The sequence below is a fragment of the Gasterosteus aculeatus genome, chromosome 2 (genome assembly GCF_964276395.1).
Source record: "Gasterosteus aculeatus chromosome 2, fGasAcu3.hap1.1, whole genome shotgun sequence".
Lineage (NCBI taxonomy): Eukaryota > Metazoa > Chordata > Actinopteri > Perciformes > Gasterosteidae > Gasterosteus > Gasterosteus aculeatus.
Window position 1 is genome coordinate 2715088 of NC_135689.1, and position 13807 is coordinate 2728894.

A 13807-nucleotide genomic window follows, 5' to 3' on the forward strand; every position below is an offset into this window, starting at 1 on the left:
GCTTGTTTTCTTTTCTTTGTTGTTTTAAAAGCCGATGAACTTTGATTTGATGGAGAAACGATAAAAGAAGGAGACTCTCCTCCAAAAACCACGTCACAGAGAGAGTGAAGGAACTTCATGCACAATAGAAAAGACGATTGGAACATTTTATTACAGTTTTCAATTTTGAAAACGTTTTTGTCTCCATGCGAGCGTAAATTACATATTGAGTTCACGTTGTCATGTGAAACACGGCCAATAAAAGCTGTCGTGAAAAAAAAAATTAGCCCAAACACAACTGGAACACATCTGGGTGGCAACTGGTTGTATGTCCCTATAAGCCTACAAACAACGTCTGACCAAACTACAGCAATTACATGCTTGTTAATACTGTAACTATGGCGACAAAAGTCCATCAATAAACCAGTGCTTTCGAATCAACCGGCGTGTTGACGCCACGCTGATATTTTAATTTCAAGGCACCGACCAACGAAATCCCAAAGTAATTTGCCCGAGAAGCGACACCGCGTCGTCGTCTCTTTGTGTGACGCCCACGCGCCATTTTGTGCACAGCCGCCGCGTGGAAGTAAATCCTTTCAGTCCGACGTTTTTTTTTTTTTTTTTTTGCCATTACGTCACTCAAAAGTTACACAACGGCCCCCCCCCGAACCCCGGAGACAACGCAGCGCTTTCCTGCCAGTAACGGGCCCCAGTGGCCCGAAGGCCGGCCGGAGCCTTCGCCTCCACCTCCCCCTCCCCCCCCCCCCCCCTCCTCCTCGGGGGGGGGGGGTCGTGGCTCTTTGCTGCTTTTAAAGTGTGCTGGCGTCACAGGAAAGGAGAGGAGGGCTCCGTGTGCTGCATGCGCTCTCCTCTCTGATGTTTCCAACGCGAAGGAGAAACCAGTGGGAGGACGTGTAAAAATGCATAGCAACAGTCTCTCCTGCTCGCATCAACGCGCGCGCGCTACAACGTGCACGGCCGCGTAGACACGCTTCTGTGCGGATATAGCGCGCATTTACCCCACCCACCCGCCCTCGAACACAGGGCTCTGGGGAATAATAACGGTCCCGCGTTAAAGATTACACCCTCAGGCAAGCGATGTAAACGGCAGCGCGCCACAGGAATTAGCCTCAGTTTGAGGATCAGCGGCGGCGGCGGCGGCGGCTCGCACAGGTCGACGGCCCGGTCTGGAATTGTATTATTGTGAATGATTCTGCTCATTGGCTCGGTTGCTTATCGATACTGTTGTCGGGTGTTTTTGATTGTGTCCAGTGGGAAAAAAAAAATCCAAAATTCATTCATAAATGGACATTTATTTATTGTTCTGGTAATTAAAGGAGCAGTTAGCTAAGTGATTAGCTTTCATGTATTAGCTTGTTCACCTGGAAGGACGCCGGCTCTACACGTAAATATTATCCTCTACACATTTGGTCTCCGGCTCGTTCGCCAGATGTTCGGATAAAATCGCTGGTTTTATCGTGTTCTCACTTCGGCCTCGGGCCCTCCCTCCCTCCTCGCCATCGTCCCCGATCCCGTCCGTCACACCGCTTGGTAGCGTTCCCACAGAGACGGGGGGGGGGGGGGGGGGGAGGAGCGGCGGCTCATCTCCCTCCCTGAGGCCCGGCGGCACAGAACTCGCCCGTTGGAACCCTGCAGTTCTATTTCAGGCCGTCCCACGCGCTGCGAGAGGAGCACGAATGTGTCACCCTTTAATTACAGCCTTTCAGGTCTCTGGGAGGTTTGGTACATCTGTAGGTAAGAGGGTCCCGCTTCGGATTCCATGGTCACACCTCCAACACTGAACCAGTGTGTGTGTCTGTTTATTTATGGGTCTGATTTTCGCTCTATTTCTCCGTACTTTTGTGATCCGCAGCTTCATTGCGGTAAAAGTGAGTCCTTCCTCCGGTTATCGATGACAATGCCGGGCGAGTCCTGCAGATGGACAAATCGGAGTGTGTGTCATGTTCCCGATTACATCACCGGCGGCGTCACCCTGTCGGAGCTCTTTTGCTCCGCCAGCCGAACGGCACAGCTTCTTATTCCTGACGGGTCGACCCCCTTTTCAATTAATTTCTTGTTAGCCCTCATCCCAATAAGCTGCAGTAAGAATTTAATCCTCATAACTGGATTATGAGCTGATTGGCGCTGCCAGAGAGCGTTTTTTTTTTTTTTTCGACACGAAGTAATTGTGGGTTTCATCGACAGCCAATCAGAGGCAGATCGGTTGCCGAGCAGCCGCGTCGCGTTGTCATCGGACGCTCGTCTTTTTGTCCGGAGGTCTAACGGCGAGCTGTTTTCTCGACGGCTCTTCATCAGGATTTTGTACGCGGACCCCAGAGAGCCATTGAACACACACACAAACACATTGAACACACACACAAACACACGCACACACACACACACACACCGTCTGAGCGACGCACAAAACAAGATGGAGGCGCGAAGGACACCGATCTTGAGGTCTCGACGTCTCTCGTCTTCCCTCGTCTACTGCGCCTCACGTCCAGATGGACACGAGCCACCTCCCCCTCATCTCCGTTCCCCACTTTAGACAGATTTCCTGTCGAGCCCCGTTGCTCACGCTGCTATTTCGCCCCTTTCATTACATGCCTGAGAGTCGGTCGAGGGCCGCTGCGCTTGCTGAACGAGGCCGACGCCATGGCGACCGGCTCCCGTGTCATTATCCTGGATACGAGGGCCGCCGCGCTCCTTCTCGGGATTCGAGGAGGCAAAAAAAAAAAGGGCTGGAAGTTTGAGGACTGGTATTGTGTGGATGTTTTGTGCGTCCGGGAGGTCAGCGAGGGGGGGGTCACCGGTTGACACACCGGCATTACTGGAGCAGTGGATTTGAATCTTCTTTTTTTTAACCTCAAGATCCTTCCCTCTACACGTGTGTGTGTGTGTGTGTGTGTGTGTGCGTGTGTGTGTGTGCGCGTGTCATTGACAACGCTCGGCCCAGAAGGTCGATCCAAACTGCCCCCGCCCCCCGCTGAGTCGCTTGAAAGCCATTTGCATCGGGACCCTGGCTGCGGCGAGGAGGACGATGCCACGTTCCGTCCATCTGCCGCCCTGTCGATCCGATGGCATCAGTCGATTGTGTCAGCGAGGAACTAATGAGACGGATATCAAACCACATCAGGTTGATCGAACGCTTTTCGCTTTGTTTTTGTGAAAGCTCAGAAAACACCTGCAATCCGATTGTTCCACTTCAAAACACCTCGGGGGGGGGGGGTTTGTGTCTCCGCGAGGAACCACTCGGGCAGATAATCGCCACGGGAGGCGCTCCGAGGAGGACGCCGCGAATGTTCCGTCTTCACGTGCGTCGAAAGAGCAGAAAAGAGGGAACACGGCGAAACACTTATTTGTGGTATCAGTGAGGTGAATGGATACGAAGAGAGGACACGTGTGGGACGAAACACAACCAAACTACACTGAAGCCCCCCCCCCCCCCCCCCATAGCCCCCCTCCAAAGTGAAAATCAGCAATTGAAATATTTCTACGACTGACCTTTCTGTACTCTCGTTGCATCATCTGGTGCCATAATTCACCCGGAGGCACAATGTTCAAGAGTTTGATGTTTTACAGCTTCCGCTCAGAGGGCCAAATAAAGCACTTCTTTAACATTAGGAGGGTGTTTAACCACTACACACACACACACACACACACACGCACACGCACGTGCACAGAATGAGAAGAAAATGTACCCACTAAAGATCCTCGAACCTCCCACTGTACTCCGGCTTTAACATCTCGTATGCTCATTCAGACTCTTCTCGTGTTTCCGTTGTTTCGTGCACAAAGTAAAAAGCTGCATGAGAGTCCATGCAGGCAGGCAGAGGATGATTAGCTACCGCGCGTTGGAATAATAACTCTACAGTGTTTGTTTGCGGTGAAATAATTACAAGCGGCAGTGAGATTGGCTGACAACCGAGAACCAGTCGGGACGATTAGTGTCCTGTTTTGTTCGTTTTTTTGATCATTAGTGTCCTCTTTTGTTCCCTTCTTGTGTGGCACACAGTGACGCCAGAGTGGAACCATTTAATTCTTCCTTTTTGTGATTGTCAATGACGACAATGACGATACTCTCATCTCATTGATCAACGCTGATTAGAAATATTCAAAACGTGACGCTGCAACTGTGTGCGACATTTCTGGATCCAAACAAAAGATATTTGCTAAGGTCCAAGCAACGAAAAAAGTTTGGGAAAAAAAATAAGAACCTCTTGGACAGAACACCATCTCCTTGTGTTAAATGAATAATTAATTCATAAATAAATTCTCCGACCCGGATGTTAACCTCGAACAAGCCACTTGAACACGCATTCTCTCGAATGGCCACCAGGGGGGGCGACTCCTCCGGTCCTCTGGAAGTCAATGAGAAAACGACTCTACTTCTCCCTTGATTTATTCCCGGAGTGAACATCGTAAGTGTCAAGGGGATGCCAGGACTCAAACGCAGACTTTTTAGAAAACAAAAGGCTTTAATAGTCAAAAAAGGCAATAACGCAAAAGGCCAACGGGCAAAAACGCACACAAACCAGGGGGGAAAAAAGGCAGGCAGGAACGAGGAACATCCAGGACCATAGACGAGGAACACGACGATAGACAATGACGCGACAAGCGACAGGGGACACACACGGCTTAAATACACTAGGGAGGTGCAGGTGATTGGACACAGGTGGAAACAATCAGACAATCACAGGGGATGACAGGACAAGGCGGGAAGTGAAGTTACCCGGGGAGACAAGAAGCAGAAAACTACAAAATAAGACAGGAAATAAAACCACACCGTGACAGTAAGCATGAGTTTGTGGTCACACTCTGTGACACGCGGGGGGGGGGGGGGGTGGAAAGCCGTCTTTGCGTGATTCTGGCCGCGGATGATTCCCGGCGTGCGTGAGTTAATGGGCCCCCGGTGCTTCAGCCCGAGCACCTCCTCTCATGTCAGCTTTTACATAAATAAGAGGCTTTTTTTCTCTCCGTCGCTCCCTCCCCTTCCCTTTCTCTCATGCACACCCACTCAGCGCCTGTCAGAGGCACACGAGGATGGGAGGAGGAAGAAGGGAGGTGGGCGAAGCATGACACGTGGAAAAGGGAAAGCGTCGCTCTCATCCGCAGCCCTCCATCTATTGTTTCTCCGTATTATTTCCTCTGCTTCTTTTGCCGAACGCGTTCAAGACTATTTTCTCTCGCTGACATCGGCGCCATTGTGAATTCACACGCAGAGCCTCTTCCCTTTGTTCTCAAAATTACCCAATTACCTAAAGATCTCCTCTCGCCCGGCACGGAGATGTTGATTAATCTCAGTTCATTTATGTGTAAATTAAGATACCGCTAATTGGATCTGAACTGAAGGAGAGGCATATTATGATGAAGAAAAAAATATTGAATCAGAGTCAGCAGCGACTTATGATCTGTAAAGAATGATATGCCCACGGCAGATACGTCATGCGTTACATAACCCCGGTGTGAAAAGAAGAAGAAGACTCAAACATTCACGCTTTCCAACAAGGACGGCGGTGAAAAGAGAACGGCAGCGGAGGTCTGCTCCGTCTGCGTGTTTATATTGTTAAATCAATAAATTCATACGTTTCGACGGACACAAGCGGGTTTGTTGTTCGGGGGCCTTTGCGCACCAATTGGTTGCCATGGCAACTTGAGGCGTTCTTCTTCCCGACATGGCCGACTGCTGCCTGGATCGGTTCCCCTCGACGACGAGAGAAGTCACGTCGCCGTAATCGCTTGTGTGATTCTGTCAAATTATAGTTAGATAGAATTCCACACTCACTTGTCACAAGAACATTGTTTATTAATAAACGTAGGGCGTATTAAAAGGCTAACGAAGTGGTCATTTGGGTATAATGCTATATTTATTCTCTCAAGTTAATCAGTTCATGGGCTTACGGAACTCGAACATTTGTGAATTTGGTCGACGGCTCGAGAGCGAAAGCTGTAAAGTGGATGTTCATCCTCGTGTGAGGAACGTCTGTAGGCAGATGTGGAGACGTACAATGAAAGCACCTCAGCAGGAAGTCAGACATCTCTTTCTATTCATTCTGTCGTTTTCTATAATCTGCTCCAATTCACAAAGGTGACAAATAAACTAAAGATTCTTGGTTTAAAGTTACCACATCGGGTGAGTTAGAATTACACTGAAAGAGAAGGGCACAGCTGTATGTCTGCTCAGAGCAGGCCATCCTCAAAACACAGAGGGACGAGGAGACTAGGGGACAAGGAGACGAGGAGACGAGTGACGACGGCTCAGACTGTGAATTCAACAACAGAACCCGCTGCTCCCCGTCGCTTTACGGGAGGTTGAGAAAGAGAAAGTCCGCCCGGCTTTGATACGGAACGCTGTTCTTCAGTTCGTCCGTCACAATCAAACCTGAAGGCTTATCTTCATGTAACACACCCGGAGACGTCCGCCAGGAGTCAGCGCGTCTTCCACTAGAAACACGCTTTTTGTCCACGAGGGGCCGCGTCCACCCAAGGGGCTCCTTCATCGCGCTCCCAGCTGGCGGCTCTTCAGAGTACGTAGCCGACGGTTTGGTTGTTCTTCCGGAGAACATCTAAACGCTTTTAGATCCACTTGATTATCCAACGCTTGGAAACATGTTTGTATCGCCACACAGTCCCGATGAGACCGAGACATAAACACATCGGGTCTTTGTGCTGACTGGCAATTTGTCCTCTTCCACTGTGATGGGACAGCTGGTTAAGAATAATGATAATGTGTAATAATTGTAGTTGTAAAGATAAAACAGAGGGGAGGCGTTATTGTGATGATGGTGAACCACAAGCAGAGGGTTATTTCTCTGATCAGTTGATCCGATCTGTTTGAGAGCGTATTGATCGGAGCCGTCTCTTCAAAGACGCTTGTTTCTGCGTTGGACCTTTAGTCAATGTTAATTACACGACCCCCATCCTCCTCAACCAAATCCCCCCTCAACGTCCCTACAGGGGCTTCTTTAAGATCGTTTTAATGATTTCTTTAAAATAATTAATCATATATTTTGCCAAAGACATCTATTAACAAGAAATATAAATACATATGTTTTTGGATTTATCCATATAAAGGCATTTTATTAAAAAAGGACACTGAAATATTCATCCCTCCCCAAATATATGAGCACTTCTTGTTTATGAGGCATGTACTGTATCCCTCCTCCAGGAACCAGAAGTTCACAAGTAGCCCCTCCGCTCGCCGCCTGCTTCCTGTGGGGGGGGAACAGAGGAGTGTGTTGTGAGTAACCCGGCGGCCCGGCCAAAAGTCACACACTCATCAGCGGCCTTCTGCAACCGGCCGAATGTGCGTCCAGTCACAGGTTCGGGCGCACAAGACGACTCACTGTGTCGCAGCGGAGACTTCAGAGCAAATAAGTGGGTGTGAAGGGGCCATTAACCGAAGCGCTGGTGCGAACAGAACGGATTTGTTAACACTGGTTTTACTAATAAGAGGGGGATGTAAAAGCACTTTATTCTTGCTCTGACCGCGTCATGTTAAAACCTACCCGTGGACTTCTGCACACCGTAACGCATCCTTCTGGGGCGGACATTGTGTCGCAGGAGACAAGCGCAGGGACAGCGTACGAGAACCGGGAGGCGACATCGCCGCTCAGCGTTTTGGGGTTTCCAAAGATCAACATCTCGTCTTTTTTGGGCCATCGCCCTCTTTGTAATTTCTAAGTCCCCCATCTTCAGTTTTCACCCGTGTTTTCGTCCGTCGCCACGTTTGTCCCCCCGTGTTGGTTTTGGGCTGTCGCCGTTCTGCTTTTCGGGACTGAAGGTTCCCGCCTGGACGAAGCGCAGGTATAACTCGTGCCATCAATCACGACTCTGTTTCATTTTCACTTCCCCATCACGCCGTGTCACAGAGTCAGCATGCACAGTTCCACGGCACCAGCCATCACTGCGGTGTTCCCGCTGTGACATGTCAAAATGTCTGCCGTGAAAAGGGCTTATTACAAAGGTTTTGGCCGAAAAAACCTTCACATAGCAAACTGAAATCCAAAGATGTATTGTGCCGTTGTGGGAAATCCACTTTTTCTTACTTGTAGGCGCCGAATGAGATCATCATTTTGGTCAAAAACGGCTCCGAGATATGTTTAGCTTAGCCTAGCCTACCTAGCTTAGCACAAACACTGGATGCAGGAGGGAACTCCACTAAATACGTCATCTTTTATGTTTATTACTAATACATTTTAAACTGCGTGTTTTATGCAAAAACAGACAACAGCATCAAAGTAAAACACTAGCTAACGCTAACTAACGCTAGCTTCACTATGTTGTGAAAACAAAATAAGTATAATAATACGGTAAAATGTGGTATCAATTCAGAGTTTAGATAAAGTTTTTGAAAATATCAAAATATTTCAGCTGTCTAGTTGGCTCTTCCGGCTCTCAATGAGGCTCCGTGCACCAATGAATAACCGCCGCGGGCGCGGCTAGAGGCTCAAGGTCACGTTCCTGTCATCCCCCTCCGAGAGGGATTAACAGCATAACAGCACTCAGCTCGGATGGAGGCCGACTGAGTCCAAGAAATGTCTGCTCGGGCCGCGTTCTCTCTGGTAGAATCGGTGAGAAAATGCCGTAGCCGTGGGAAACCGTCGCAAACAAGCCGTGTTGTGGAATCGCTTTGAATCGGACGCGTCGGGGCCCCGTTGTCTTTGTTGTCAGGTAACAGCTGTGACCTTCACACGTGACCCGCGGACACGGAGAGAAAAGGAGTCCCAGTGTTCTGTGGTGGCATCAGCACATTCCTCCACTTCTTATTACATTACAATAAACGTTCAATGATCACGATGGTTTAATGTAAATGAATCCCAGGTTCTGACAAAGTGTTTCCTTCCACTTTACACTAATTGACTGTAATATCTCTGTGTTCATCAGCGTTCAGAATAACAAGCCACGGGACGTAAACAGGACTCATTGTCGATGCCTCACTAAGTTTTCTGGTCGCCTGTGAAAACGAGACGCATTTCATTTTCATATTTGGGCGATTGGGGCGATACCTCCTCCCGTTAATTATTCATGTGTCATTAATCTGTGCAGCTGTTCTCCAGGCAGAAATGAGGAGGAGGAGGAGAAGCCTGAATTGATCTCTTATCTATTCGTTCGAGCAAAGCGGTGAATGCAGAGAGAGCGCCGCCTGCTGGCACCATAAGTCTTTCGTCTTTCTCAATATTGGAAGGATTGTAGTGAGATTTTCTACAAATATTCACAGCTCCCAAAGGATGAATCCCCAAAAAACGTAACTCATCCATTTTATTGTGCCTACAATTCAATACAGATATTCATGGTTCCCAGAGGATGAACCTTAATGACTGACCTCCTGACTTTCATCTCCACACCAGCAGGTTTTGTGGGAAATGTTCACGCAGCTCGGTTCAGACTTTCATGATCAGCTCAGGATGAATTACAACAACCATGCAGATCCCTTCATATTCCGTGCACCTCCCCCATAGGAAAAATGTGTTGCTCATCTGTTGTTCAATCTCATCTCGCGAGCTCAATTTGAGCATCTCATGTTCATATCATTCTGTGATCATTTGTTTCTGAGTTACTTCTCCTAAGGGTCCCTTAGGAGCAAGACATAAGCTAAAAAGAGACAAGACATGAGTAAGACAAAGGAGGTTAAATTGAGAATACCATTTGAGCAATACTTGAGAAGTGGGATAGACAGTAGAGATCTCATAATTGTATACCCCTGATCTCAATTGTGTCTCGGCCATTTGAAGGAGAATAACATGAGACAAATCTGAGAATTATGAGCCTTAAAAGAGATCTTATTATTGTGTGTCCAACGTCTCTTCCATCTCTTGATTATTTCTCCTTAATGTCTTACTGAAGCTATATATGAGAATGATATCTGAGGTATATTTGAGAAATACAAGAAGAAATTGAGAATGCAATTTAAATATTAGTTATCTTTATTAATTAGAAACAACTAAAAACAATACTCAATATTGAAAACTGCATTTGTGTAACACACACACACACACACAAAAGAGAGAGAGAGATCGCGGTCCACATAGCTTGGCCTCCTCAATTGGTTCCCAGTCCGGTAGAGTTGCACATCTGTAAGACAAGAGCATTAAAATCAGTCATGAGTAATTTGACAAAAAAATTTCCACATAGACCATATACAACTGCACTTCAGGTTAAAAGGAAATAACACTGTGAGACGTCCATTTCAGTTCAGAGAATTGCAAATCAGCAAGTACGATTTTTTTGGCCAATCATGAATATGAATAAAACAAGTGTTATCCTTAAAAAAAAACGTACTTAGGATTCAGTCAACTTTTTTACAGTCAAGGACCTGCTTTCCTTCCTTTCCTGAGGGGTTGTTTCCAGGGTGACCAAAGGGCACTGCATTTTGACACTCAACAGTGAAGAAATTATCAAAAAGTGCATGAAACAGACTCATGCAATTTGGTTTTGATGCGTGATTCATGGCAGCCAGGCGGAATGATGAGATGAATATGCCGCTCCCAGGAAACAGCTCCTGCTGGCCTGATGGTGAAGCTAGGCTGCCACAATATCTCTCTCCAATTAAGTCGCAGAGAGTCTGAAGCTCTCTGACCCGGCCTGGATCTGAAAGGGAAGTGAGCTCGTAAAAAGATGAACGTAAACGATTCTGATCATTAAGCAAAAATAATAGCAAATCATTTTCATCAGGGCCAAGAGTCATTCACATACTATTTACTCAAATACAGTAATGGGGTATACACACAGCTCCACTACTTCCTGAATTTAAGGCAGCTCCTTGGTTTCCTGCCTTACATTATTGGACAACTGATTAATCCACGTGTGTCTGACCATTGTGACTCAGACACACGTGGATTAATCAGTTTGTCCAATAATGTAAGGCAGGAAATAAAAGACCAGCCTTAAGTTCAGGAAGTAGTGGAGCTGTGCATAGAGCCTATTCTATTATCATAGATTGGATAACAAAGTTATCCTAATGATGTTTTTTGCCAAACTTTGCCAAATCTGATCGGATAAGGATAAAAAGTGTTGAACTCATGGGCCCAGGCGATTATGTAATAATTATGACAAACCTACCCATAGGGTGGTGGTCCAGCTGTGTTGCGGCATGTTGCATGTCCCCCGTCAGGTGATGGATTCATCGATGGAAATGAATTTCTATTTGGCCACAACAATTTAGACTGGTATTTTTAGACATTATTAATGTTATGATTATTACCCCCGTATATAACAAATTATTACGTTAATACTTACCAGATTGCTCATTTGGGGGAGGGGAGCTCAGGTCCTTCAATTTTCTGAGTGGGAACCCGTAGCCTCTTTTTTGCCAGCACTTTGTTTTTCTCCATCCGGTTAATGAAAAAAATACATTTTAGATCATTAACGCTAAGTATAACATCAATAGACACTATTTTAACCTAAATTCACTTCATATCTTTGAGACAATAATGGTATTAAAATGAGCCAAAATCAAATCAAATCATTTTCCTAATTGATTGTTTTAAAACCTATAAAACCACCAAGATTAAAAAAATGTAAAGATCATGAACCATGATAGCATCCCTATTCTTGGGTGAGCTTTTGCAGAAAATCTGCTCACAACATACGGACTCGTGACACAATATTTATGAACTTGCAGATCTGAAATGTCAGAGATAAATAGCTAGTGTACAGCAAAAATAGGAGGGCAAATCCAGTCAACAAAGTCAAATTTAAATGTATTTAAAACATTTAGCTAACACAAGTTAGCTAACGTTAACATTAGCCGTTAGCTAACGTTAACATTAGCCGTTAGCTAACGTTAACATTAGCCGTTAGCTAACGTTAACTTAGCAAACCATCCCATTTTCGACAGTCTTAATACAGTTCGGAGTTTCTTTGTCAATTACTTGTTGGACAGACACCTAATTACCTAATCCCCACCTTCCATTATTATGATAATGTCAAAAGAATTTCATTCTTACCTCTTCGTGGCAGGGGCAAAAGCCAACAGGTGCAGCAGCAGTTACCGACGCACTTCTCTCACCCCAACGAAATTACGAATTGGCGCCAAGACCCGCCCCCTCCAGTCTTCTTCTTCTTCTTCTTCTTCTTCTTCTATTTTTATCTGGCGGTTGATAACTTGTTGTTGTATTACCGCCACCGCTGGACTGGAGTATACCCACAGATTATATTTCCTTTATACTATTACATTCTTTTTAAAAGCCCTGTATTCTAGATAACAACATTTTTATTTGTTCAGGTCCTATCCCCTGACCAATCCGCTATCCTAACCTTAACCACTCGAGGTGAAAAGTCTAATCAATCGTGAGCCATGCAATGAGCTGCTTCGTAGGGCGGGTCTTGGCGCTACCACGTCTCCCGCGCGTGCAACGTTAATAGTAATAGTCATAACGGACTCTTTCATCACACATGAGGTAGGATTCTTGGAGTAACGTGTTATACACTCTTTTACTGCTCTATACAATAGAGCTTTGCTGTAAATTCTTTTAAAACAGCACAATTGTCAACATTTAGAAAGTTCACAAAGGTGTCTTTTGAGCAAATCATGGCTTATGTTTTGATGGGTTACGTTTTAGAACTCAAAATTCTAATTAATGAATTGTATGGCTTGTCAGAAATAAACACCTTTTGTAAGTTGAACATTATGTAAACCATCTCAAATTATTTGCCTGAATTGATATACTTCTTTTCTTAAATTTTGCGCTGAGATAAATTGAGATATGATTGAGCTATAATATTAAATAATGTCTCATATTGAGACTAATTTGAGAGCTAACACTACTCTATTTTTTCTTTTTGCTGAAACACTAGAAAGAGACAACTGTAAGCGAATCTGAGAACTCAAATAGTGAGCAGTACGAGACATATTTCTCACTGAGATATAATTGAGATCAAATTGAGACATATTTGAAAGCTGCATTGTATGTCTCATTTTTCTCTTAGTTGAGATCAGGAAAAGAGACAGCTGTGAGAGAATTTAGAGAACTTGCACTGTGCTCAATGTGAGACTTAATTCTCAGGAGAGACATTTGAGAAGAATGAGAAAACCACTTTGGTCTCAATTAGTGCTCATTTATATCTAGGAGATGTAAATGTGACATAAAGGAGATCTCATCTTCAATTTTGCTTTGCTATGGGCCTTCATCGGGCCAACATTTAAATGTGTCTAAAACGTATTGTGACCAAACACATGTTGCTATGCCGACATTAGCATTCAGCTCAAAACATCAAGCCGCTAGTTTGGCTGTTTGATGTACCTTAAATGCATTTTACATGAACATCTGGACCTTTGATGTCCTTTTCCAGTGGATATAAAAAACAGAAATGTATGATTCGGGGGTTTTTTTTCCACAGTCCAGGTGCACCTGGTGTTTACCACTAGCAGATCTACATCTGCAGGTTCCGCATATAGCCCGGAATACCAAGCGGAATAATAATGAGACTCCACTCCTCCCCACTGCTCAGCCTGCGCTCTCTCCCTTTTCACTCCCATCTTCCTCTCCGCCTCACCCTCCGGTCTGCTTCCTCCACAGGAATCCCCGTGCCCACCGAAGCGCTCCGTTTGGAGGAGAATGTTGTGACAGCCATGTCTCTGGAGATGGAGAAGACCATCACCAAGCTGATGTATGACTTCCAGAGGAACTCCACCTCCGATGATGACTCCGGATGTGCACTGGAGGAGTACGCCTGGGTCCCCCCCGGCCTTAGTCCCGAGCAGGTACGCCGGCGCCACAGTCCGCCCTCTCCCTCGTACTCGACTCGCCCCGCAGGTGGAGAGACTGCTGGAATGTTGTACACGAGTGAAAGTCGGGTGGTTGAATTGTACTTAAAAATGTAA

General features: G+C 46.0%; 1 protein-coding gene and 1 long non-coding RNA gene across 2 annotated transcripts in view; one reads left to right on the plus strand and one right to left on the minus strand.

The window, feature by feature from the left end:
• LOC120829562 (prickle-like protein 2) overlaps nucleotides 1–13807 on the plus strand; it is a 34914-nt gene that overhangs the window by 11727 nt on the left and 9380 nt on the right. Inside the window, exon 2 of the mRNA XM_040193773.2 lies at nucleotides 13503–13687. Coding sequence (XP_040049707.2) covers nucleotides 13556–13687 — 132 coding nt within the window. The 5' untranslated portion in view covers nucleotides 13503–13555. The remainder of the gene's footprint in view (nucleotides 1–13502; nucleotides 13688–13807) is intronic.
• LOC144384861 (uncharacterized) lies at nucleotides 9891–12027 on the minus strand. The gene is made up of 5 exons (XR_013451449.1): nucleotides 11931–12027; nucleotides 11221–11309; nucleotides 11044–11124; nucleotides 10264–10572; nucleotides 9891–10056 (listed from the first exon to the last, which is right to left on the minus strand). It is a non-coding gene; the product is annotated as an uncharacterized LOC144384861 (long non-coding RNA).